The sequence below is a fragment of the Euleptes europaea genome, chromosome 5, assembly GCF_029931775.1.
Source record: "Euleptes europaea isolate rEulEur1 chromosome 5, rEulEur1.hap1, whole genome shotgun sequence".
In the NCBI taxonomy this organism is placed as follows: Eukaryota; Metazoa; Chordata; class Lepidosauria; order Squamata; family Sphaerodactylidae; genus Euleptes; species Euleptes europaea.
The window spans coordinates 100799889-100823340 of record NC_079316.1 but is presented as its reverse complement, the minus strand read 5'-3'; the positions used below and the strand labels follow the sequence as shown (position 1 = coordinate 100823340).

Genomic DNA, 23452 nt, shown 5'->3' with positions numbered 1-23452 from the left:
GGGGTGGGAGAGGAGAGAGGGCAGCCATGATGGAAAAACTATTGCTGCCCTCAACCATAGACCTGATGAAACAATTCTGTCTTCTACTGAATCAGACCATAGGTCAGTACTCTGGCAGCACCTCTCCAGGCAAGGATCTTTCACATCACCTGCTGCCTGCCTATTTAATCGGAGATGTTAGGGATTGAATCTAGGACCTTCTTCCTGCAAAGCAGATGCTCTACCACTGACCCATAACCCCTCCCTTGCATCAATGGTAGCCCTGTTACAAAATACAAAGTAATGCAAGGACAATGTCCAAGCTGACCATTTGGTAGATATGTGCCATGGTGTTGTCAGGTCCCTGATTGTGGAGATCATTCTCAAAGTGTCAAGGCAGCTAGCTAAAATACCAGGGTCTTCATCTCCCCTGCACTATATAAGTTATAGCTCCTTCTAAGGCAAATACATGCCTGCTTATGGTAACTACTGCACATGTAGTTTTGGGCACCCCAATTTAAGAAAGATATAGACAAGCTGGAGCGTGTCCAGAGAAGGGCAACAAAGATGGGGAGGGGTCTGGAGACCAAGTCCTATGAAGAAAGGTTGAAGGAGCTTAGTATGTTTAGCCTGGAGAGGAGAAGACTGAGAGGTGATATAAGAACAAAAAGAACATAAGAAAAGCCATGCTGGATCAGACCAAGGCCCATCAAGTCCAGCAGTCTGTTCACACAATGGCTGACCAGGTGTCTCTAGGAAGCCCACAAACAAGGCAACAGCAGCATCCTGCCAGTGTTCCTCAGCACCTAATATAATAGGTATGCTCCTCTGATACTACAGAGGATAGATATGCATCATGACTAGTATCCATTTTGACTAGTAGCCATGGATAGCCCTATCCTCCATGAACATGTCCACTCCCCTCTTAAAGCTTTCTGAGTTGGCAGCCATCACCACATCCTGGGACAGGGAGTTCCACAATTTAACTATGTGTTGTGTGAAGAAATACTTCCTTTTATCTGTTTTGAATCTCTCACCCTTCAGCTTCAGTAGATGACCCCACATTCTAGTATTATGAGAGAGGGAGAAAAGCTTCTCCCTATCCACTCTCTCCATACCTTGCATAATTTTATTGACCTCTATCATGTCACCCCTTAACTGCCTTCTTTCCAAGCTAAACAGCCCTAAGTGTTTTAACCACTCCTCATAGGGCAGTTGCTCTAGCCCCCTGATAATTTTGGTTGCTTTTTTGGCACCTTCTCAAGCTCTGCAATATTTTTTTTAAGTGTGGTGACCAGAACTGTACACAGTATTCCAAGTGTGGTCTCACCATAGATTTGTACAGGGGCAGCATGATAGCAGCAGTTTTATTCTCTGTTCCTTGTCTATGATAACCATCTTCAAGTACTTGTAGGGCTTTCGTGTAGAGGATGGTACGGAGTTGTTTTCTGTTGCCCCTGAAGGTCAGGGAAGAGGAAGAAAAAAGAGGGGAATAAGACCCAACCTAAAAACAGAAGCTGGGTACCCGAGGTTGGGTATATGTATATGTATATATATGTATATGCATATATGTATATGTGTGTGTGTGTGTGTAATTTATTGGAAGCGCTATGTAAAAATTAAAAATATTTTAAAAACATTAAAATAGCACAATGACATAGGTTGACATCTGTAACCACAACCAAACACGTTTTGTGTTTCAGGGAATGCAGCAGGAATCACTTGGGGGTGTGGGGGGCAGGTAGTTGTGAATTTCCTTCATTGTGCAGGAGGTTGGACTAGATGACCCTGCAGGTACTTTCCAACTCTATGATTCTGTGTTTCTATGATTCTGTGTAAATTGGAGGTGGAAGGCAGTCATCTGGCACAAACAGCTCATCTATATCTTCCATTTAGAATGTATTTAATCCCTGTTATTTCCCTCCTGTTATTTTTGTGTCTGGGGGTAAATAGTCCAAGTCAGTTCCCAACAAATACCTCTGGCACTGAGTAGATCACCCCATCCTGATATGAAGCCCATAGGAGGCAAAATGCTCTGTCCCTCTAGGGCATCCATCATACTACATGCTATCTCTCCACATATGCATCTCTCTCGACTTTGTAAAAAAACAAACAAATCTGTGTTTCTTTATGTTATGCGACATTTTTGTTTATCTGAAATGTTTTCTCTCTTGGACTTTCAGCTAAGTGTGGATAAATTTGCAATATGAACAGCCCCTCCATACCATAGTTTCAAAAACTGCTGCCTTTTCTTTCAAGTATTAGGCATACTTCTAATGTGTCTGCTTTGCTATCTGGTTGCTCAGTGAGTTACTGGAAACCATAACTCATCCTAAAACAATAGTATCCTCATTCATCATCCTTTGCAAACAATGTGAGATAGCGTTAGATGCTGGCAAAATGTGATGTTGTTAGTTAGCCCAAAAGGGGGATTGTCTCTGTGTTGGTTGAGTTCTGCATTACTACGAAGGAACAGACCACACTTAAAAACACACCAAAAAACAGTTTTGCTGTTGTGCTTCTGGTATCATAGATCCATAGAGCAATAGAGATAGCAAGGAATACTAGCTGGCTGAATTTGAATGTGCAAAAGACATACACCAGGTGACAGCATCCATAAAACATTTGAGTGGTTAACTGCATCCTTGTCACTGTGATTATTTAGTCAGGCCTTCCCACCCTTCTGGCATTTACAACAACTGTATAATATCTTTTCTCTTTCATTTCCCCCCTAATCAATAGGGCTTTTTCAAGACTAAAGATTCCAATGTACCCAACATCTGTTTTGTTTCTGTGAGAGCCTGACTAAGAAGGACTAGGGGCAGAACACACTCCTTCTTGACAGTGAAGCTCTCTGCGTGATTGTGAATCAGTTGCCACCTTTTAGTCAAGGAAGATAAAACAGGACAAGGGAAAAGGAAGAACTCATAAGCCCCATGCTGAGCTGCTTTGAAAACAGCAGAAGTACAAATAGGAATGGGAGAACCAGGGCTGTTCTATGCAAAGTGTGTTTTATGGCTCCAGGAATCCTAGATTCATAAACTTGGACTCTCTAGATAGTCTTTTGCTATTAATTTGTTACTTGGCTCAGCTGCCATTCTTCCTAATGGGAATATTGGGAACCTACTTTGTACAGTGGTTGTAAAGATGAAGGAACCTTAGAAGTAGGGCGCACTGTATCATTCAGTAAATGAGATGGTTTAAGTCAGCACGCAGCACGCAGTTTTGCAGACTTTTGTTCCATTGAAACCAGTCCATGGTAGAATGAGGAAATTCAGTGGTCATGGTGGGAGCATGGAGAAGTTGCTCCGGTGGTGCTTTTTAAGCGCCCTCAGAGTACCTCGGGTCTTGATACAGCTTTCCAGAAGCTCTGTTGTTATTTTGGGGGAAGACCAAATTGCACAACCTCATCTGGAGCTGGAGACATCTTGTGAAAGGATGAAATCTAATATTCTCGGGGCTCTTCTCATTGTACCAAGAGATTCACCAGACCACTGCAAGGAAATCTCAAAAAGCACAGATGTATTCAGAAGGTTCAGATTGCCTGACATTCCCCAGAAGAGTCAGCTGATGAGCATATCTGCTTTTGTTAAGGCCCTTTTAAATGGCAGCTTTCTACATTGGCTCTACTAGCAGGGTTCCATTCTGCTACCATGCTGTTTTCCTTACAGTTATAAAAACATTTTTTCTAGCTAAGGGATTCCATCAAGGTGTGGTTCTCCAAACCAGTTTGCATGTTGACCTCGGTGGGATTCCCTTTGAGTTTCATGGAAATGCTTCTGTGTAAGTGCTGTACTTAACTTATCTCCAGGAAACATAAGTAAAGGGCACCGTCGCTCTACTGTTCTGTTCACAGGGAGCTTTCACTGAAATTAAATGAACTTTGGAAAGCATGCAGCTGAGGAAGTCTCCTTCTGCCTACAGGTTCAGTGATGCCAAACTTTAAAAAGACATTGGCCAGGATTCAAAGAACTATGGAGCTACCACTGGGGGCTGAGCCCCTCCATACCACATGGCTCCCAGCCTGGCCCTCTCGCCATCAGAAGAGACGCAGTGGCCTGGCCTGCCTCTGGCAAGAGATTGGGTGGAGGCATTTTGCCCCTACAGGGCAGCAAATTGTGATTTTATTTAGGATCACATATTTTTCCACCATAAGGGGGGCACCATTTTGATTTCTGGCCTCGGGCATTAGATTGTCTTTGGCATCTCTCTATAGGAAGGGAGTTTCTGGTCAGTGTGTAAATGTGAAAGAACAGTTGAAAGAAATGAGTCAAAAATGCTACGGGCCTATTCAATGAGTTATTTGGATCCCCGCCATGGTTGCCGATGTCTCTTGGCTCAGGGCTGCGCTCCTATCTTTAAAAGACCAAATGTGTGTGTTTTTTTTTCTCTTTTTGGCAGATATTCGTGGTTTGCAAGGATTCCTGGACCAGGCTTCAAAGTTGGGACTTGATGTATCTTTACAAAAAGTGGACAGAAATATCAGCAGGGTTTTTGCTAGCCTTTTTACAACTATGAAAACAGAAGAGTTGAATCGCTATCGAGATACACTGCGAAGAGCAATCTTACTTCTGAGTCCGAGGGGAGCACAAACTTTCATAAATGAGGTTAGTACATTCTTCTTTTTGGAATCCTGAACAGTGGAACAAACTGTGCTGACAGAGCTTTGAGAAAGTGGGCTCAAGTTACTTTTTCTTGGTGCAGCAACTCCTAGGCAGTTTCTAGTTGTACTTCTACTAACATAAGGCTTCAGTAACCAAACGACAAAAATATAGTGCACAGTGGATTGGATCCTCCCAGTTTTTATGCAGGCACAAAAGGGAATAAAGGTCTCTCTCCTTTGATACCCCCCCTTGTGGACGGGCCGTGGCTCAGTGGTAGAGCATCTGCTTGGCATGCGGAAGGTCCCAGGTTAGTCTCCGGCATCTCCAGTTAAAGGGACTAGGCAAGTAGGTGATGTGAAAGACCTCTGCCTGAGACCCTGGAGAGCCGCTGCTGGTATGAGTAGACAATACTGAGTTTGATGGACCAAGGGTCTGATTCAGTATAAGGTAACTTCATGCTTTATGTGAAAAGGATTGAGGGATAAAAAGTGTGCAGGGAAGGACTGAAGTGATATGGGGTGTTGTGTGAGACCACCTCTCTTCCTCCTTTGCTAGTAGAAAAGCTTGTAGGATCCACCCCAGTTTTTTACAGTGAGTTCAGTGGGAGAGTGCTAGTATGTGCAGCCATTTATGACCCTGGGTTTACTTTGGAATGAACTCCATCCCACACTGAAACTAAGTTGAGCGTCTTAAGGGTGTGGATCACTGGATATGTTTATTCACCTCTAGTGGTTTTAAATGTTTTTGGTGGGCTGTTCCCAGATTTGTTTACCTCATGCTTGAATTCCCTTTGGGGAGAAAGAAAAAGGAAACTCTAGCATGGTAGGGGTTGTGTCTGTTTTGGTAACACCCAGATGAGAACGCTGTTATCTGTTCTGGGGTCTTTTATCTGCATTCATGAAATTTCTTCTAAACAAAATTCAGCATGGTCCGCAAAGCCCAAATGAGTGATTGGCAGCAGGGTCTTTGTCCTGAATTTGACTTCACCTTGTTTTACTGAAGCTGGTGAGCCTATGCATGCTGGAGAGACTATATTCATTATTAGTTAAATCGCTCTATAACTTTTTTCCTGGAAAATCTGTAAGTAAGGGAACAACCACCACAACAGCTGAGTTTCTTGTATGGGGGGCATGGAAATGGCAGCTTGCTGTGGTTTTGGAAGTAAGAGTGACAGAGAATTGATGTGGACTGAACTTAGGAAAGGAAGAGGATTGAGAGCAGTAAATTTGTTTTAGGCCCCCCATGCTTGCGGTGAAATTGGTTTGCCTAATTATCTAAAAGCTTTCCCTTTATTTTTTATTAGCCCTTGAAAACTGATAACACGATTTGTGTCTGTACTTATAGCTCTGATTGGTGTTACTTATTAACCTGTCAACTCTGAAGAACCCTACCATGTGTTCATGTGAAAAGGGGGATTGAGGGATAAAAAGTGTGCGGGGAAGGAATATTTTCTGCATGGGGGGGGCATGTTGAACTCTAGCAAGGGCCTCCACAGATGGAAATCCCTCTGCCTGTGGAAGCGCTCTGTGAGATTCACTGTCATGGTTTCATACACAGCCCTTCATTTGTTAAAACACTGCATTTGTAGAGCTTTAGTAGAAAAAGGCAAGAGTCCAGTAGCACCTTAAAGACTAACAAAACTATTTTCTGGTAGGGTATGAGCTTTCGTGAGCCACAGCTCACTTCTTTGTAGAGCTTTGTTATTGAACTGTGTAATATGTTGCCATATTTAACATTTGAGAATCAGAGATGGTGCGACTAATGACAATTTAGGTCTAGGTGTTGGACAACAATCTGATTAGCTCTGCCTTGTGGGATGATATTGTCATTTATTAATTTTCGCACATTGTCTCCTAAAATGAAGTAAATGATTAGTAAATGGAAAACCAACACACCAGCTTGGGTAATGCGGCATTTGTGATACCTCGAGGATACAGTCTTAATTGCTCTTCTTTGTGTTTTATTCTTTATCAAATGTGACACTGAAATATTAGTCCTATTCATCACGGCTTCACACTCTATATTTAACACTGTGTTTACTTTAATGTAGCTATGCATGGGTTGCTTTGTTGGCTTGAGCATAGACTGTAGGTTGAACTTTTCGTAATAAAATTTTACAAATGACAGTAGGATATTTTTTTTCTTAGCACGAATGGAAAAAAACCAACCACAATAAAGCAAAACCTGAACCAGTGAATGAATAAGATCAAGCACAGTTCCCTCAAATTTCTGCATATGCTGTCTGTGAATTTAGCAAGAGCTTTGTAGAAGCCGGTGGTTTTCAAACTTTCTAAATTAAGTGCCCTTTTCTTTATTGAAAGCTACTAAGAAAACATTTCCCAAAGTACTGTTGTGTGTTGCAAAGGATTCTCAGACATTTGGGAAGGTATTTGGTTCATTGAATGGTTGTCTGGCCTCTTGGACCTCACTGTTGCTTGGGCAAGCTGAAACTGCATCCAAGAATATGCCCAATATTCTTCTGTGGCTGCACATTGTTGGGGAAGATCAATAGTGGTGGATGCTGTCTTTTCATACAGTTTTTCCTTTGTTCCTTCTAAGTAACCTCATTGATCCTGAGAACCCCATTTGGAAGTTGCTTGGGTAGCTGTGTCATCTGTACAGAGTTGCACCCTTCTAAGCCCATTGGACTGAGTGTAACTCTGTTTGCCACAACACTTTGAATGGGGAATCCCATTCATGAGGTAAGGGGTTGTGCTGGTGGCTGGAGGCAGCACTGCCACGCTGTTTCCAAAGGAGGATTCAGCACCCCCTCCATGAAGCCAATATCCTGCCCTTACCTTTTAGTCCTGTGGAACCACTCCATTGGGTTCCACAGGGATATGCCACCTAAAAAGGTGGTGTATCTCAAGGTAAGGGCAGAGGGGGTGTTCCCAGGCTGAAAGGGCTTAGGAGACCACCTAAAGGCTGCTCCTCCCCTGGACCGGACCGGGAACACCCTGGGAATGTCCCCCAGGAGGACAATGCACAGAAGTGCACCGTCAGGATGCCAGTGGGAAGCTGAGCTGGCGTCCCAGGGCAGACCGGTGTGCGCTACCCAACACCGGCATCTGTACTGGTTGTGGTGACGGAAGTGGCCCAGGTGCCGGCGTATGTGGCATGGATGCCGGTGCGGGCACTTGCACACCTCCTAAGCACTTTCAGCCCTCAAGGTGAGGAATGTGCTGTGAAAATCTGTATTCACCTACCTGCCTAGTTTCCAGTATGACATGAGAAGCTCTAATGTGACTTTCTCTATATATTTGCCTCATTCTGCACTTTTAGGTTGCCTTTCAGGTTTGCCAAGAGGAAAATGGTAAAATCAGGGATTGAGTCATACTTCTATTCATTCCAGCAGCTATGTTTCATTGCATGCTATCAAACCAGTCACCACTAAAATCCATAACTCCTGCTAATATTCATGAAGTTTGCATTCACATGTTGGAAAGGCAATAGCCCTGCAGGACTGTGAAGTTTAAAGGGTAATGCACTAAATTATCGTACTGCTCTGCCCATCCCCAGGGAAAAGTGCTATTACAGGAATTATTAAGGCTAATGATCCTGATATTTTTCCAGATCCCTGCAGGAGTATAAGTCGGGGCTGAATTAAAAAGTAATTTGTTCAAAAAATCTTCTGTTACTCAATCTTGATTGATTTTTAAAAAAGCTTTAGGAAAGGAAAGTTGAATAATGGAAGTATGTAATCTCTCCAAAGGCTCTGTGCATTTGAAATATGCTGAAGGCAATAATTCTGCAATCGTGTGGGCCATATGGAAGCGTGCAGGTTACTTAACTCTGTAGTATTTAAGAATCTATGGACCATCTGCATGCCACTGTGATCATGCGGAGAACAAAATACAGCATGTTGATACGGTTTAGAGGTAGGCATTTAGGATGAAATATGGTTTTTATAAGTTACAGGGAAAAGAGGAAAAATAACGTGGCAAACCAATCACACAACAAAAAATATGACAATCGAAATAAAATTCCGATCATGTTTGAGATGAACAAGATAAGCATGTATTAGCTTAAATCTAAGAATCCACCTTCTTTCCTAGCATCAAAGATTTTTCTCCGTTGACCCACTGATAGCTTTACCCTAACTGGTTCAGTTGGAATTCAGGGTATAGTCACCTGATTGCCTTTTCCATCTTGTGACCGAGATCTGTGTGCATCTGAGTTTCGTGATTGGGCTAAACACACACAGATTGTTGGCCAGCTCTCCAAGTGCAGACAGCTTCAAAGGTCCATCCTTTTCTCCTTGGCATTAATGAAAATAAGCATGAAAATAAGCATAGTTGGAAGGGTACAGACACTGGATCACAGAAAAAGAAGAGTTGGTTTTTATATGCCGACTTTCTCTGCCACTTAAGGAAGAATCAAAACGGCTTACAATCACCTTCCCTTCCCCTCCCCACAACAGACACCCTGTGAGGTAGGTGAGGCTAAGAGAGTGTGACTAGCCCAAGGTCCCCCAGCTGGCTTCATGTGTAGGAGTGGGGAATCAAACCCGGTTCTCCAGATCAGAGTCCACTGCTCCAAACCACCGCTCTTAACCACTACACCACACTGGTATTTTCTGTGTTTATGTTGTCATATTTACTTCAAGGTTTTCAAACATTATGAATAAGTTAAATGCAAATGTAAACATTTCTAGACTGTACCTCAATTCACAAATACCTTAAAAGAAGCAGGAGGTAAATGAAAGGTAAATAAATTGATTACAGAAAAATTCAAGGGAAAAAAGGAAGGGTTGGATCCAGCCCATATGTTACAATTTCATAAAAATATAGCCAGAAAAGGATTCAAGTGATGAGAAAGACATCAGAATTATTCTGATAACCTCATCACTTGTAGTGATATTTTTTCTCCATTACAAGCATTTTCTACATTTTCTTTTTTTCCTGCTTTTAGCTGCTATCTGAAGCATAACTGCTCTGAGAAAGAAAATGATAAGGGCTCATCTCTTTTGGAGATACTTGCTGTATCATTCTTGAAGCAACAAATTCCTTGATCCACTGCAGTTATGAGAATGGCTGTCTGTTAGCCATAATACACTGAAAGGCAAAGTCTTCTTTGTAACATATAAAGAGGAACTTGATTCTTAATACAGAATCCCAGATTAAATCTTCATTCCCCAGTTTCAAGGATGCTTTGGATGTGACTGCATTTGTCCCAATTACAGACACAACCTCAAAGGTCAGAAGTGTCTGGGTGTGGGGCCGTTTTTCAAACTAATCTGGTTTTGAACATAACCTTCTCAGCTCAGATTCCTTATTGTCTGGCCCTGCTATTATTCCGTATTGTACTGCACCAGGTATAACTGCCTTTCACTAAACTATAGTATGGTTATAATGCCTGAAGATAACTTGGTGATTCAGAGACAGATTTCAGCACCATTGATGCAGTGCATATTATGAAGAGCTCCATATGGTATGGAAAGCCCTAAATAATTTTATGGAGGAAGGATCATTTGCGATGGGATTCAAACATGCAGGTTCACAGATGGCCCATGATTCTCGGAACCGCAGTTTGCTTTCTTGTGTAAGTTGTGTCCAGGGAGAACAATGGGGACGTGGTGCCACTGTAAAACTTCTGTTTCTCCTGGAATTTATGTCCTCCAAAGCTTCAGTTTCCTCCTGGAGAACTGATCTCTGTAAGTCAGGAGACTTCCAGGCCCCACCTTGAAGATCAGTAACTGTAATGTCAAATAACATTTTAGAAATGACTAGTGAAGCTTGAGAAGGGTTGCGGGATATAGGAGTAAACATGGCAAAGCAGTCTCCTGATTGCCGTGTAGTGGTTAAGAGCGGTGGACTCTATAGAGCCGGGTTCGATTCCCCACTCCTACACATGAAGCCAGCCGGGTGACCTTGGGCTAGTCACAGCTCTCTCCGAACTCTCTCAGCCCCACCTGCCTCACAAGGTGTCTGTTGCGGGGAGGTGAAGGGAAGGTAATTGCAAGCCAGTTTGATTCTCCTTAAAAGTCAAAGTCGGCATATAAAAACCAACTCTTCTTCTTCTTCTTCTTCTTCTTCTTCAACTGGTCTTGTTTAAAGGCTGCTTTGGCAGGAGGTGTCCAGGAAAGCTTGGAAAATGGAGTAAAACCAAATTCACAGACCCTTTGAGTACCTGACTCCAGCTTAATCCCATTGATTTCTAATTATGCCACTCCAGTTCACTGGGGATAAACAGGCTTGAATCTAAATGCTCTTATTCTAAACTCAACTGCGTTGTGGATTGGTCTGTTCTTTGTATTCTAGGGAGGAAAGTTGCAGCCTAAACGATACAGATGTTTGTTTGGATTTTGAATTTAATAATGAGACCTTCTAAAGACCAGGGGTCAAGATGATGCTTGATACATATGTTGAAGCTGCTTCGGCGATGGGTTCAGCATTATTGCTAGGTTCCCTAGAGATCAGGTTCATTTGAATTCAAACAATAAAGTTAATCCAAACACATGTAAATTCAGATTTTCACATTGCTCCTGCTCTAATCCTTTTCAATGGAGGGTGTAAAGGATTTGTATGAGTTCCTATGGAATGAATGAAAGATTGACTGATAATGCTGGCCACTAAATTAATCACAAATGATTATCCCCCCATATGAGTAAATACTGTGTGTGTGTGGTTATCGCATTAATATGTTGTAGCTTAGTGGGGGCAAGACTACTTGGGGTAAGGGGAGAGAGAGAGAGAAGTGATGTTTTTATTAAAGGGTCAGAAATTTAAAGCAGGGTCAGATACCGAGAGAGTTGTGCACATTAATATTCTGAGAAGAATTTCAGCATGGGAGACAATTTGTTTCATTAATTTAGCATGCCTGAATGGTCATGTTAATCTTTTATCTGTTTGATTCTTGTTTAGAGGATTTATACACCCCCCTTTCTGGCTGACAGAAAGTTGAAATGCTGGCAGCATAAAGAAGCCTACCAGTTCTAGTTTAATTTCTTTTTTTCTTTTCTTTTGGAGCTCAGTTATATCAGTCCCAGACATAAAATAGCCATTCTCTAACATTATAGTTGCAGAACAGCATAATATATTTGCAGAATAGCAGCTGGAAATTAACAGATACAGGTATATGTATTGTGTTCTATAGATCTGTACTTTCAGTCAAATCCCAGTGGCAAGTCAGTAGCATTCTATAGGCAAAAACCCACTGCAGCAAGCTTATGGTTTCTAGTAGGATGTTGAGGTGCTTTAGGTATTGGATCCAGCTTTTTCCTGGATGTTCTTAGTTTGTACACCAACTTGGAACCCTTTATGGAAGGACAGGAATCTGGCCATAGTTATTCATGCATTGGTTGTTTCCAACCTTGACTGTTGGCATAAAATTTAGGTGGAGCTACCCTTGAAGGCACTTCAGAAGCTCCAGCTCTTGAAAAATGTTATTGTATTTTTTTTAATAAAGTGGTTTGTGCATTTGTATGGGAAAGTTGCATGTGTGTGGCTTGTATCCTACCACTATGCTCAGCACAGTTTAGAGACTTCCTAAACCTTAAATGGCACTCACCAAGTTTGCAGAAAAATCTGAAAACTAAAATAAAAAATAAAAATGGGAATTTAAATCCCCCCGCTGATTTTTAAAAAAGCATTGCCTGCGTATGCACAGTTATTGGTTGCATGTGTATGCGCAGACAACACTCTTTTCTGCCAAAATGGTGGTGGCCGCTTCCAAGAGCCAGGGCTAGCAGTGTTGGCTGCCAGGCCAGGCTGAGGTGGCAGCAGACGCAGGGAGCCAAGCTGGGTCTGGACGCAGGGGCAGTAGACACCGAGAGCTGCTCCTGGGCTGCACTGCCACCATAGTGAATGCCTGGGGCTGCTCTGGGCTCTAAGGTAAGATGTTGGGGGGAATGAGTTTTGCGGGGCCCCACTTGTTATATCTGATCTCCAGATGACACAGCTCAGTTCCCTTGTAGAAAATGGCTGCTTTGGAGGATGGACAGTATGGCATTATACTCCACTGAGGTCTCTCCCTTGCCTAAATCCCTCCCTCCCCAGGCTCCATCCCTCAAATCTCCAGGAATTTCCCCACCCAAAGCTGGCAAACCAACTTGCGCTGTCTTTCCTAGGTATGGAGCAAAGGAGCAGACATATATGATCCCTTGTCAAAGTCAAGCAACTGTTCTCAGAATGAAGAGTCCTGGATTCAAAGCCCTGTTGCATGTTCCTTCCAAGGTTCTGAAGTTGCACCCTCCTGGAAGAGAAGAGTTTTTGGTTGCATGCCTTCTCGGTCATTTTTAACATGACAATTACTTCTAGAATCAGGACCTTCCCAAAGCTTATAACAATACACCTAGTTTTAAGGTTGATCTTTTCTCCAGCTTTGACTCATAAGAACATAAGAAAAGCCCTGCTGAATCAGACCAAGGTTCATCAAGTCCAGCAGTCTGTTCACACTGTGGCCAACCAGGTATAGCTAGGAAGCCCACAAACAAGACTGCAGCAGCAGCATCCTGCCTGTGTTCCACCGCACCCAAAATAATAGGCATATTCCTCTGATACTGACGCCTCTGATTTGATTTTCTTCCATCTCTTTTCCTGGCACTGACCTGAGACAGACTTTCCTTGAGTTGTAGTTGCCAGATCAAAACAAAATTCTTTGCAAGAGAGATCTGGTTCTCTGGAGATTTGCATCGCCTTGCCTAGGCAGATGCCTCCATTAAGCCGTTTTGTTTTCGCTTATACGAATGAGCTTCTCAGCTAGCGCTTGCCGTCACCCTCCATTTAAAAATGCATATACATATTCCCAAGTGAGTTATTGCTCTGCGCTTATTGTTGCTGCGATACGTTGAACATTTACGTAAGGGCCTGAAAGTGCTTTACTAGCTTAATGATTCACTACATTTCGGTTAGGTGTGTGACAGTAATTTTCTATGTAGTTTGGTGTGATCCTGCTTTAAACCACATGTTTACATGTTTGGATAAAATTGCACACAAGCTTGGAAAATTCCTGGAGATTTGGAGGTAGTCCCTGGGGAGGATGGAGTTTGGGCAAGGGAGCTTAGCAGGCAAATGATGCCATACAGTCAGTAGATTGGAGATCAGTTGTAATTCCAAAAGAAGTCCAGGCTAGGATTGCCAGCGCCAGGTTGGGGTATATCTGGAGATTTTGGAGGTGGAGCCTGAGGAGGGTGGGGTTTGCGGAGGGGAGGGACTTCAACTGGATGTAATTCCATAGAGTCCACCTTCCAAAACGTCTATTTTCTCCAGGTGAACTGATCTCTGTGGGCTGGAGATCCTAGGAGATCTCCAGCCACCACCTGGAGGTTGGCTACCCTATAGCAGATCCTACCTGGAGATTGGCAGCCCTAGTATGTATGGTGTTTGATTTCTCCACATTGCTTGGATTGGCAATCCAAGCTAGGGCTGTCGATTCGGTTCGTCCGAACGGAACAAACAGCTGAATTTCCCCCGATTCAGGGGTTTTCAGTTCGGATAGAACCAAACTCAAAAAAAGGCAGGAAAACAATGCGCCAAATTCGGCGAGTTCGGGCGATCGCTGGATAAATTCGGCAGGTTTGGCGTTCCCCGAACCTGTCTTTTCCCCCTTTAAAGACCCCCCCGCCCAGTTTCCTGGGACTCCCGGGAAAGCAGGCGGGGGGTCTTTAAACTGCTCCGCGCTGCCTGGGCAGGCAGCGCGGAGCAGTTTAAATCCCCTTTCCAGAGCCCAGGCCTTCCCGAGCCACCTCGGGACTTCCCAGACATCGGCGGGGGCTAGCCCCCACACTCATGGGGGGAGTAAAGGGGTCCGGACGGCGGGAGAACAGCCCCTTCCACCAGTCCTTCCCCCCACTCGCCGACAAACCTCCGTGGTCGGACGCCTGGCCGGGGGGAGGGGGCAAAGCGCTGATGACACCATCCCCAGGGTGGGGCAGGAGACGACCCCCACAACATACCTTTCCCCCGCAGGTTCCCCAAGGGCAGGAAGGGCAGACGCCCCGAAACCGGCCCAACCGGCAGCCGGAGAGAACGGGGCAATCCGAGAGCCGGAAGTTAGCCATCTGACAAGCGGCGTCCGCCCGTGGCTTCAAAGGCCCGACGGCCAGCTGGGAAGCGGGTGAGCGTGCCTTCGGCGGAATCGGGAAAGGCTGGGTACACGTGGCTGGGGTGGGGAAAAGGCTGAGGCTGAGGAAGCCCCACAGCCTCCCCCTCCTGAAGCTTCCCCGGTCCCGGGAGCAGTGCCTGTCAGGGTGGGGCATCTCACACACCCGGGAGTCCCAGGAAGGGGGGGCGGTGGCTCTTTAAACTGCTCCGTGCTGGGAACAGTTTAAACCCCTTCGCCAGCCATGGCATGGCGGAGCAGTTGAAAGAGCCACCCACCCGCTTTCCTGGGAGCCCCGGGAAGGGGGGCGGGTTATTCTTCCAAATTTATTCAGGAATGCGGAATTCCAAGCTGAATTCCGTGTTCCCGAATGGGGGAATTCGGAGTTCGGCATTTCCCGAATAAAAACTGAACAAATTTTGCCGAATCTGAATTTCCCCCCCAAAAAAATTTCAACAGCCCTAATACAAGCTCCATTTGAACAAAGGAAAGTGTTCCCCTCTCTATACATAGAGGGACACTCTCTCCTTTCTTGAAATTGTGCTTGGATCGCCAGTTTCACCCTCCAAACACTAAGGAACAGAAGCTTGGTTTTTATTGAGTGGTTGAAATTGGATTGCAGAATGCTGTGTGTGTGTGTGTGTGTGTGTGCGCGCGCGCATGTTCTTGTGCTGTTGCTGAGGGATTGTGGTTCATGTGCAGTGATAAGCATTGTGTTGCCACCCGTCCTAGGGCACTGTGTTGACATCCTGGAGTGTGTCCTGTGTTATGAAGCCTCACCCCAAGTGTGGCTGTTTGCATATGTTAATATTATGTTGCAGGCCAGCAGCATGGCTCCCCCTCGTGGAGGAGGAAGCAATACCTTTGGTGGCAGTGGCAACATTGCCTTAGAAACAGTTGCCAAAAAGAGTTTCCCATTACTGTGGTATGGTGCTGCCCAGTCCTCCTTGACAGGAGGTAGCAGATCTTAGTGGTTCCCTCCCTCCCAAGGCAGGAGTCACAGAGGCTAGGCGGAACTGGAGTGAAAGCTACTCACAGTAGCTGTGATTCAGAAAGGAGTCCTACTCGGGCAGTTTCTTGAGACAGCAGGGGTTTAAGCAAAGCAATTAAGCATAACCTGAGCATGCACCAACACCGGCTACCAGCTAGCTACTTAGTGTGATGGATGCTGCTGGCTATTCAGACACAGAAACAGCGCATAAGCTCAGAGTCTCAGGAATTGTCTCAGCAAAAAAAAGAGGCATTTATGTGCAGGGGGAAATTTGCAACGTGAGCGCTCTCCTTGCAAGTCTTATGACATCTCTACTTGGTTACTTGTAGCTAAATATCTGAACAGATTCCAAAGCAGTTGGTGTGAGGGAAATATGAAAGTACCATTTGTTTTATTAGAGCTGTGATGGACTATCCTTATTGTGTGTGTGTGTGTGAAGTGCCATCAAGTCGCAGCTGACTTAGGGTGATCCCATAGGGTTTTCAGGGCAAGAGAATAAGCAGAGGTGGTTTGCCATTGCCTTCCTGTGCAGAACCTTCCTTGGTAGTCTCCCTTCCAAGTACCGACCCTGTTTAGCTTCTGATCTGACAAAATCTGGCTGTACTATACCATTCTACACCCCTCACAATCCATATTAAAGATGTAAAATTTCCATGAAATTTTGAAACCATGAAGAGAGGGGGGAATCCTGCCCCAATATAACTCCAGAAATATTGGGGGGAAATATTTTTTTATAAAGACTGAACTTATTTTTACTGCTTTAACAGCATAGCATTGCATCATTTGTGGCTAAACATTTAAATTGTATTATTTAACAGACTCATGAATTTGAAAGTATAAATGCCTCACACTGCAGTCCTAAGAAAAGCTGTACCCTTTCAAGTCGACTGAAATCAGTGGCCTTAGGAGGGTGTAATTCTGCATAGGATCACACTGTCAGTTTTCTACAAGTCAAATTGCAAATGTACCCAGTACTACAGAAAGAACTGCACAATGCTGCATCCTATCCTACACGAGCCCAAGTATCTTAGTTTCTGTCGAGGTAAGTAAAAGGTGAAAACAGAAAGTACATTTTTTTGTCAAGAAAAGAAAGCATGTTGTTTGGACAGAAGCTATCTCATATACCCAGCCAGTGTGGTATAGTGGTTAAGAGCAGTGGATTCTAATCTGAAGAATCAGGTTTGATTTCCTACTCCTCCACATGCAGCCTGTTGGGTGACCTTGGGCTAGTCACAGTTCTCTCTAAACTCTCTCAGCCCCACCTATCTCACAAGGGACCTGTTTTTGGGGGAGGGATGGAAGGTGACTGTAAGCCGCTTTGAGACTCCTTGCGGTTAGGGTTGCCAGCTCCGGGTTGGAAAATACCTGGAGATTTTGAGGGTGGAGCCTGAGGAGGGCAGGGTTTGGAGAGGGGAGGGACTTCAATGCCATAGAGTCCAGTTGCCAAAGAATCCATTTTCTCCAGGGGAACTGATCTCTGTACCCTGGAGATCAGTTGTAATAGCAGGAGATCTCCAGCCACCACCTGGAGTCTGGCAACCCTACTTATGGTAGAGAAAAGCAGGCCATAAAAACCAACTCTTCTTCTTCTTCTATTCCTCTTCTTCTTTAATATTGAGTTAAACTTTATGACACTTTTCACATTGAATTATTCAATAATGTATTATCGTATACTTTGTGGCATATTAATTGTGGACCAAATTAGTCATGTTTGATAATATGTTGTATATACACACACAGGAATTTTCATTATCTAATGCTGTAGGTTGTCTGACATAAAAATCTCCCCTTTTATGAGTTCTTAAAAAGCATTTCGCTCATTCCAAAAGAGAAAATATTTCGTAGTTTTCATTTTTCAGTGCTTTGTCAAATTTGAGTGTATTTTCTGCTCCCCGCCCCCCCAGGCCTTCATATCTTTTACTGACATATGTAAAGTCATGGTTTGCTGTTGCAGTCATCAAGTTAAAGAGGCCTTTGTGAACCAGGCCTCGAAACACTTGCAGCTATGCAACGCTATTGGACTTGACTAGGAACCTAGAATAGGATAAGAATGGGAATGGACTGGACAGTGATTTAGCCCTTTTCCCAGTCTTTAGATTAATCTGCTCCTCTAGAAATTCATTACCTTGTGGACAAGCACAGCGAATCTATTATTAATACATCCTGTGAAGTTTTCATATTCCATACAAATGGACCATTACGGCCTGAAAAGGACTGCAGGTCTGTACTTCGGACAACTAAGTATGATAGATGAACAGATATCTTATCTGTGTCAGGAAAAAAAAAGAAAGAAGTCAAATATAGAAACAGAACTCTGCCTTACAATTTTGTGGGATAAAGTTCAGTTGGAAGCAAACAGGTGTGCACTTTGTAAAAATGAGCAGCGCTAGTGTAGCCTTGGGTGTCTTGGAAATCCTCTCTACAAAATCGTTCTCACCACCTGAAGCCATTTCATTAGGTTGCTTCTGACATTAAGGAGTGGCAGTCTAAAGTGGATGCAGTGGAGTAGGTTGGCCTTCCTGCCTCTGGCTGCAACTTGTAATGTCTTCGAGCCAGCGTGGTGTAGTGGTTAAGAGCGGTGGTTTGGAGCGGTGGAGTCTGATCTGGAGAACCGGGTTTGATTCCCCACTCCTCCTCCACGTGAGCGGTGGAGGCTAATCTGGTGAACTGGGTTTGTTTCCCCACTCCTCCACATGAAGCCAGATGGGTAACCTTGGGCTAATCACAGCTCTCTTAGAGCTCTGTCAGCCCCACCTACCTCACAGAGTGTCTGTTGTGGGGAGGGGGAAGGAAGGTGATTGTAAGCCAGTTTGCGTCTCCCTTAAGTGGTAGAGAAAGTTGGCATATAACAACCAACTCTTCTTCTTCTTAAGAGGGAATGTACATCTCAGAGTGGCTTGTGGCACAAGCAAGGAATGGGAGGGACCGCAGCTAGTACTGCCAACCTCCAGGTTAGGGTTGCCAGGTCCCTCTTCGCCACCGGCAGGAGATTTTGGGGTGGAGCCTGAGGAGGGCATGGTTTGGGGAGGGGAGGGACTTCAATGCCATAGAGTTCAATTGCCAAAGCGGCCATTTTTCTCAAGGTGATCTGATCTCTATCGGCTGGAGATTGAATTAGCAGGAGATCTCCTGCTACTACCTGGCAGTTGGCAACCCTAGCTCCAGGTAGTAGCTGGAGATCTCCTGCTATTACAACTGATTTCTAGCCGATAGAGATCAGTTCACCTGGAGAAAATGGCCGCTTCGGCAATTGGATAGGGTTGCCAGGTCCCACTTGGGAAATACCTGGAAATTTTTGGGACGGTGCTTATCAAGGATGTGACATCATGTTGTGATGTCACATCCTGTGATGTCAATTCCAGGTCAAAGGGCAAGTGATGTCACTTTGAGGACAACCATGACATGCCTCTTCCTGTGATGTCACTTCCATGACCACTTCCTGTGAGGTCACTTCTTCTTTTCCTCAATTAAATTTCCTGTCTTATATTGCTTTCCACCACCGCATCTCCACTTTCCCCCTCCTTTCATTACTTGTAGGCTTCCTAGGCAGCCTTGGCCTCCTTCCAGTGGAACAAAACATTTTAATTAGTTTAAACAATTAATAAATTCCTGGTTGTTCTCCAGCATGATGTAGTGGTTAAGGTGTCGAACTAGGATCTGAGAAACCCAGGTTCAAATCCCTACTCTACCATGGAAACTTGCTGGGTGACCTTGGCCCAGTCACACTCTCAGCCTTGACCCTGGCAAGTATTTGGATGGGAGACCTCCAAGGAACACCAGGGGCGTGACACGAAGGCAGGCAATGGCCAAACCACCTCTGAATGTCTCTTGCTTTGAAAAACCCCACCAGAGATCACATAAGTCAGATGTGACTTGACGGCAGAACACATATGGCTCACAGCAGCTTCCTTGTCTATTGCTGAACTTATAAAGCGTAGCTCCCTCGTCTGGATAGAACACATTTATCCCACTCTTGCCACAAAACTGCAAATGATGACCTTGGCTACACACACACACACACACACAGTGTCTCTTGCTATCTCTGAGGAGTGTTGTAAGGAGAAAACTGAGGTGAACTAAGTGAGCCACCCTTAGCTTTATGGAGAAAGTAGCAAAAAAAAAAAAAATGTGGAATGGATTTTCCAGTAAGGTTTCTGAGCCTAGCTACATTACTTTGGAACTGGAATGACAGCCCCTGGGACTAGCAGAAGTGTTCTTGGACTGGAATGACAGGGTTGTCATTCCACTCTGAGGGCTGCCATTGCAGTCCCAGAACACTTCTGCTAGTCCCAGGGGCTGTCATTCCACCCCTGGGGCTGTCACTGCAGTTGCAGAATCCTTCTCCTAACCTCAGGGGCTGTCATTCTACTCCAGGGCCAGTCATTCCAGTCGCAGAACACTTCTGCTAGTCCTGGCGGCTGTCATTCCAGTCCCAGAGTAATGTAGCTAGGCCCAGAGACCTTAATGGAATATCCATGCCACATTTTCTTTGCAATTTTTTGTGCTGTAACCTATTTCAAAGGAGCGCATGCAAGTCAATAGGCAATCCTGGCTCCCATTATCTTCAATGAGCTGTGCAGCCTCTCCCACTGTTTCAAATAGGCAATCCTCTCATTCGTTTTAATGCATCCCTTTTCCCAAGCCAGCCAAGGCCAGTGCCTGCCTCTCCTGCGGGTGAGTAAAGGGCAACTCCTGCCTCTTGCCCAGCCCAGGCTGGGTGGAAAGAAAAGGGAGAACTCTCCTCCCCTGCCCCCCGCCAGGCTGGAGGGTGAGAGACTCAAAACAGATAAAAGGAAGTATTTCTTTACACAACACATAGTTAAATTGTGGAACTCCCTGCCCCGGGATGTGGTGATGGCTGCCAGCTTGGAAGGTTTGAAGAGGGGAGTGGACATGTTCATGGAGGAGAGGAGTATTCATGACTACTAGTCAAAATGGATACTAGTCGTGATGCATCCCTATTCTCTCCAGGATTAGAGGAGCAGGCCTATTATGTTAGGTGCTTTGGAACACAGGCAGGATGATGAAGCTGCACTTGATGGACCTTGGTCTGATCCAGCACATCTTTTCTTATGTTCTTATGAGGGGGAAAGATGGGCACCTGGGAAGAGCAGCCTGCTCCAGGAGAACTCGCTCCCTCCCCCACCAACTAAGGGCAGCTTCTGCTTCATTTCCAGGCTGGGAGGAAAGAAAAGTCGGGGGGGGGGGGAAGAGAAGAGATGCACTTGGAAACACAGGCTGGGAGGAAAGAAAATGGGGGGGGAGAGAAGAGATGCACTTGGAAACACAGCAGGCTCCAGGTCGGGAGAACTACCCTCCCCCTCCAACTAAGGAAAGTTGCTGCTTCGTTTCCAGCCCAGGCTGGGAGGAAAGAAAACGGGGGTGGGGGAAGAGATGCACTTGAAAACACAGCAGACTCTAGTCCAGGTCGGGAGAACTACCCCGGGGACTCGGGGAGGGAGGCGGACTCGGGTTAGGAGGAGCAACGTACCAACCTACCTCTTCCTCTAGCGACTAGCAAGCCAACAGTGGAGGCCAGCCACGTGCAGCCGCTTTTAAGGCGGCGCTGCCGCTCTTTGTTGCCCTCCGTAGTCTCTATGGTCGTACCATAGAGACTATAGAGGCAAAATTATAGAGTGTCGCCATTTTTTCTCTCCCGCCGAAGGTTTTTCAGCAGCGGGCAGAGGAAGCTAATAGCGGTAGTTTGCCCGCCATTACCGGGAACATGGCAACCCTACAATTGGACCTCCTCAGGCTCCGCCCCCAAAATCTCCCACCGGTGGCAAAGAGGGCCCTGGCAACCCTAACCGCAGCAGGGAGAAATACCAGAGCCCACCCTCCAAAGCAGCCACTTTCTCCAGGGAAACTGATCCCTGTCGTCTGGAGTTCGGTTGCAATTCCAGGTGATTTCCAGACCCCACCTGGATGTTGGCAACCACAGGCCTGCGACACGTGGTGGAGAGCCAGGGCAGCTGCTCCAACTTACCAAAAACAGGGTCATGGAACTTAAGTATGTGATGGAATAAGAAGTCCGTTAACACAGCAAAGCAGTTTTTGACGCTCATTCTTGGTTGTCAGTCCTGTTTTCAGGTATCACAAGATTCTAATGGTGCATACCCATTGCAGTCAAGGTGTTTAGACTTGCACAGAGGCGGGTGGCGGCAGCAGATTATATAAAGAAATTGTATATAATATGTGGAGGGGTGTCAATTTGTACTTTTGCCCCCCTTCAAAAAAAAAATGTAGCTCCAGTCCTGAAAACTGCCAGTGTGCAGATAAAGTTAGTGTGGGCTACCATTCCTGGTCCAGAGCGACTATGGAAACAAGTAGGAATTGCTGAACATCAGAATAATTTGTGACATTAAACTTAGAATTATTACAGTAAAAATTCTCTTCAGAAAACGCAGATGCAGAGATAAATACGCATCCCCTAACATTCAGAACATTTTATTTCCCGCTGTAAATCACTTTCTTTTACTAGGCTAGATAAATGTTAAAATTACTTCCTGTGTTTTAAAGATAATAGTCATATCTTCTTAGGCACGCACTGTGAAGGTAAATCAAGGTCTATGAAGTGTCTGTGGTCACAGAGTATATAAATATGTATAAAATTGTAAATAGTTGGGAGATGACTTTATCATTCACAGTGAGGGGATAATTTTGTGCAATTTAAGTATCATTTACCTGAATATTTCAGATTTCTAATTAATGATGGATGATTAATTCTTAAATATGACCTCACATTTGCATTTCATTATCTTGAGCGCTTTCTTTTTCTAGAACCGTTGTAGCAGTACTAAGTATATGTGCAGTTCAACTGGCTTTGCTGTACAAACTCTGAACAATAGATTACTATTAATCCTGGAGGTATTTGTGGAATTTTCAACTCTCTCTGTTGCCAAAAGTATTTAGGAAATATTCAAAATCCATAACAACCGTCTTACTATGGGTAGATTTAAAATGGGACCCACTGTTGGCCACTTCACCTAGTACATACGGCTTGATCCTGTACTAGTGTGGTAGCATTTAAAACCAGAACCGTGTGGCAAATTGTATGTATCTTTCCCACCTGACAATTGCTCTTTAGGTAGGGAGGATAGCCTTAAAGTGGAAAGGGATTATGTGACACTGCCATAACGGTATAAGAAGAACCATGCTGAATAAGAACAAAGGCCCATCAAGTCTAACATCTTGTTCATGTATTGGCCAACCAGCTGCCACCAGGAAGCCCCAAACAGGACGACTGCAGCAGCATCCTTTTGCCAATGCTGCCCAGCAACTGGTATAAAGAGGCATACTGCCTCTGGTACTGGAAGGAGTAGATATCCTTCATGACTAGAGCCACTGATAGCCTCGTCCTCCATGAATTTTTCCACTTCCCTTTTAAATCCTTCCAAGTTGGTGGCCTATCACCACATCCTGGGGCAGTGAGTTCCACAATTTAATTATGTGCTGTGTGGAGTACTTTTTTCTGTCCTGAATCTCCCACCCTTCAGTTTCAGTAGATGACCCCAGGTTTTAGTATGATGGGAGAGAGAAAAATGTTTATCCTGTCCACTCTCTCTATACCATGTCAAATTTTATAGACCTCTATCAAGTCTACTGTTACTTTTCTTTTTCTAAACTAAATGGCCCTAAGCATTTTAACTGATCCTAATCAGACAACTGCTCTAAGCCACTGATAATTTTGGTTGCTCTTTTCTGCACCTTTTCAAGTTCTACAATATCCTTTTTTTTCAGGTGCAGTGACCAGAACTGTATACAGTATTCCATATTTGGTCTCACCATAGATTTGTATAAGGGCAGTATGATAACAGCAGTTTTATTCTCTATTCCT

General features: G+C 44.6%; 1 protein-coding gene across 3 annotated transcripts in view; it reads left to right on the top strand.

The window, feature by feature from the left end:
• The window catches only part of GRID1 (glutamate ionotropic receptor delta type subunit 1), a 989717-nt gene that overhangs the window by 540346 nt on the left and 425919 nt on the right, over positions 1 to 23452 (top strand). For all 3 annotated transcript variants that reach the window (XM_056849910.1, XM_056849909.1, XM_056849911.1), the window contains exon 4: positions 4381 to 4586. In XM_056849910.1, the coding sequence (XP_056705888.1) occupies positions 4381 to 4586 (206 nt within the window). The remainder of the gene's footprint in view (positions 1 to 4380; positions 4587 to 23452) is intronic.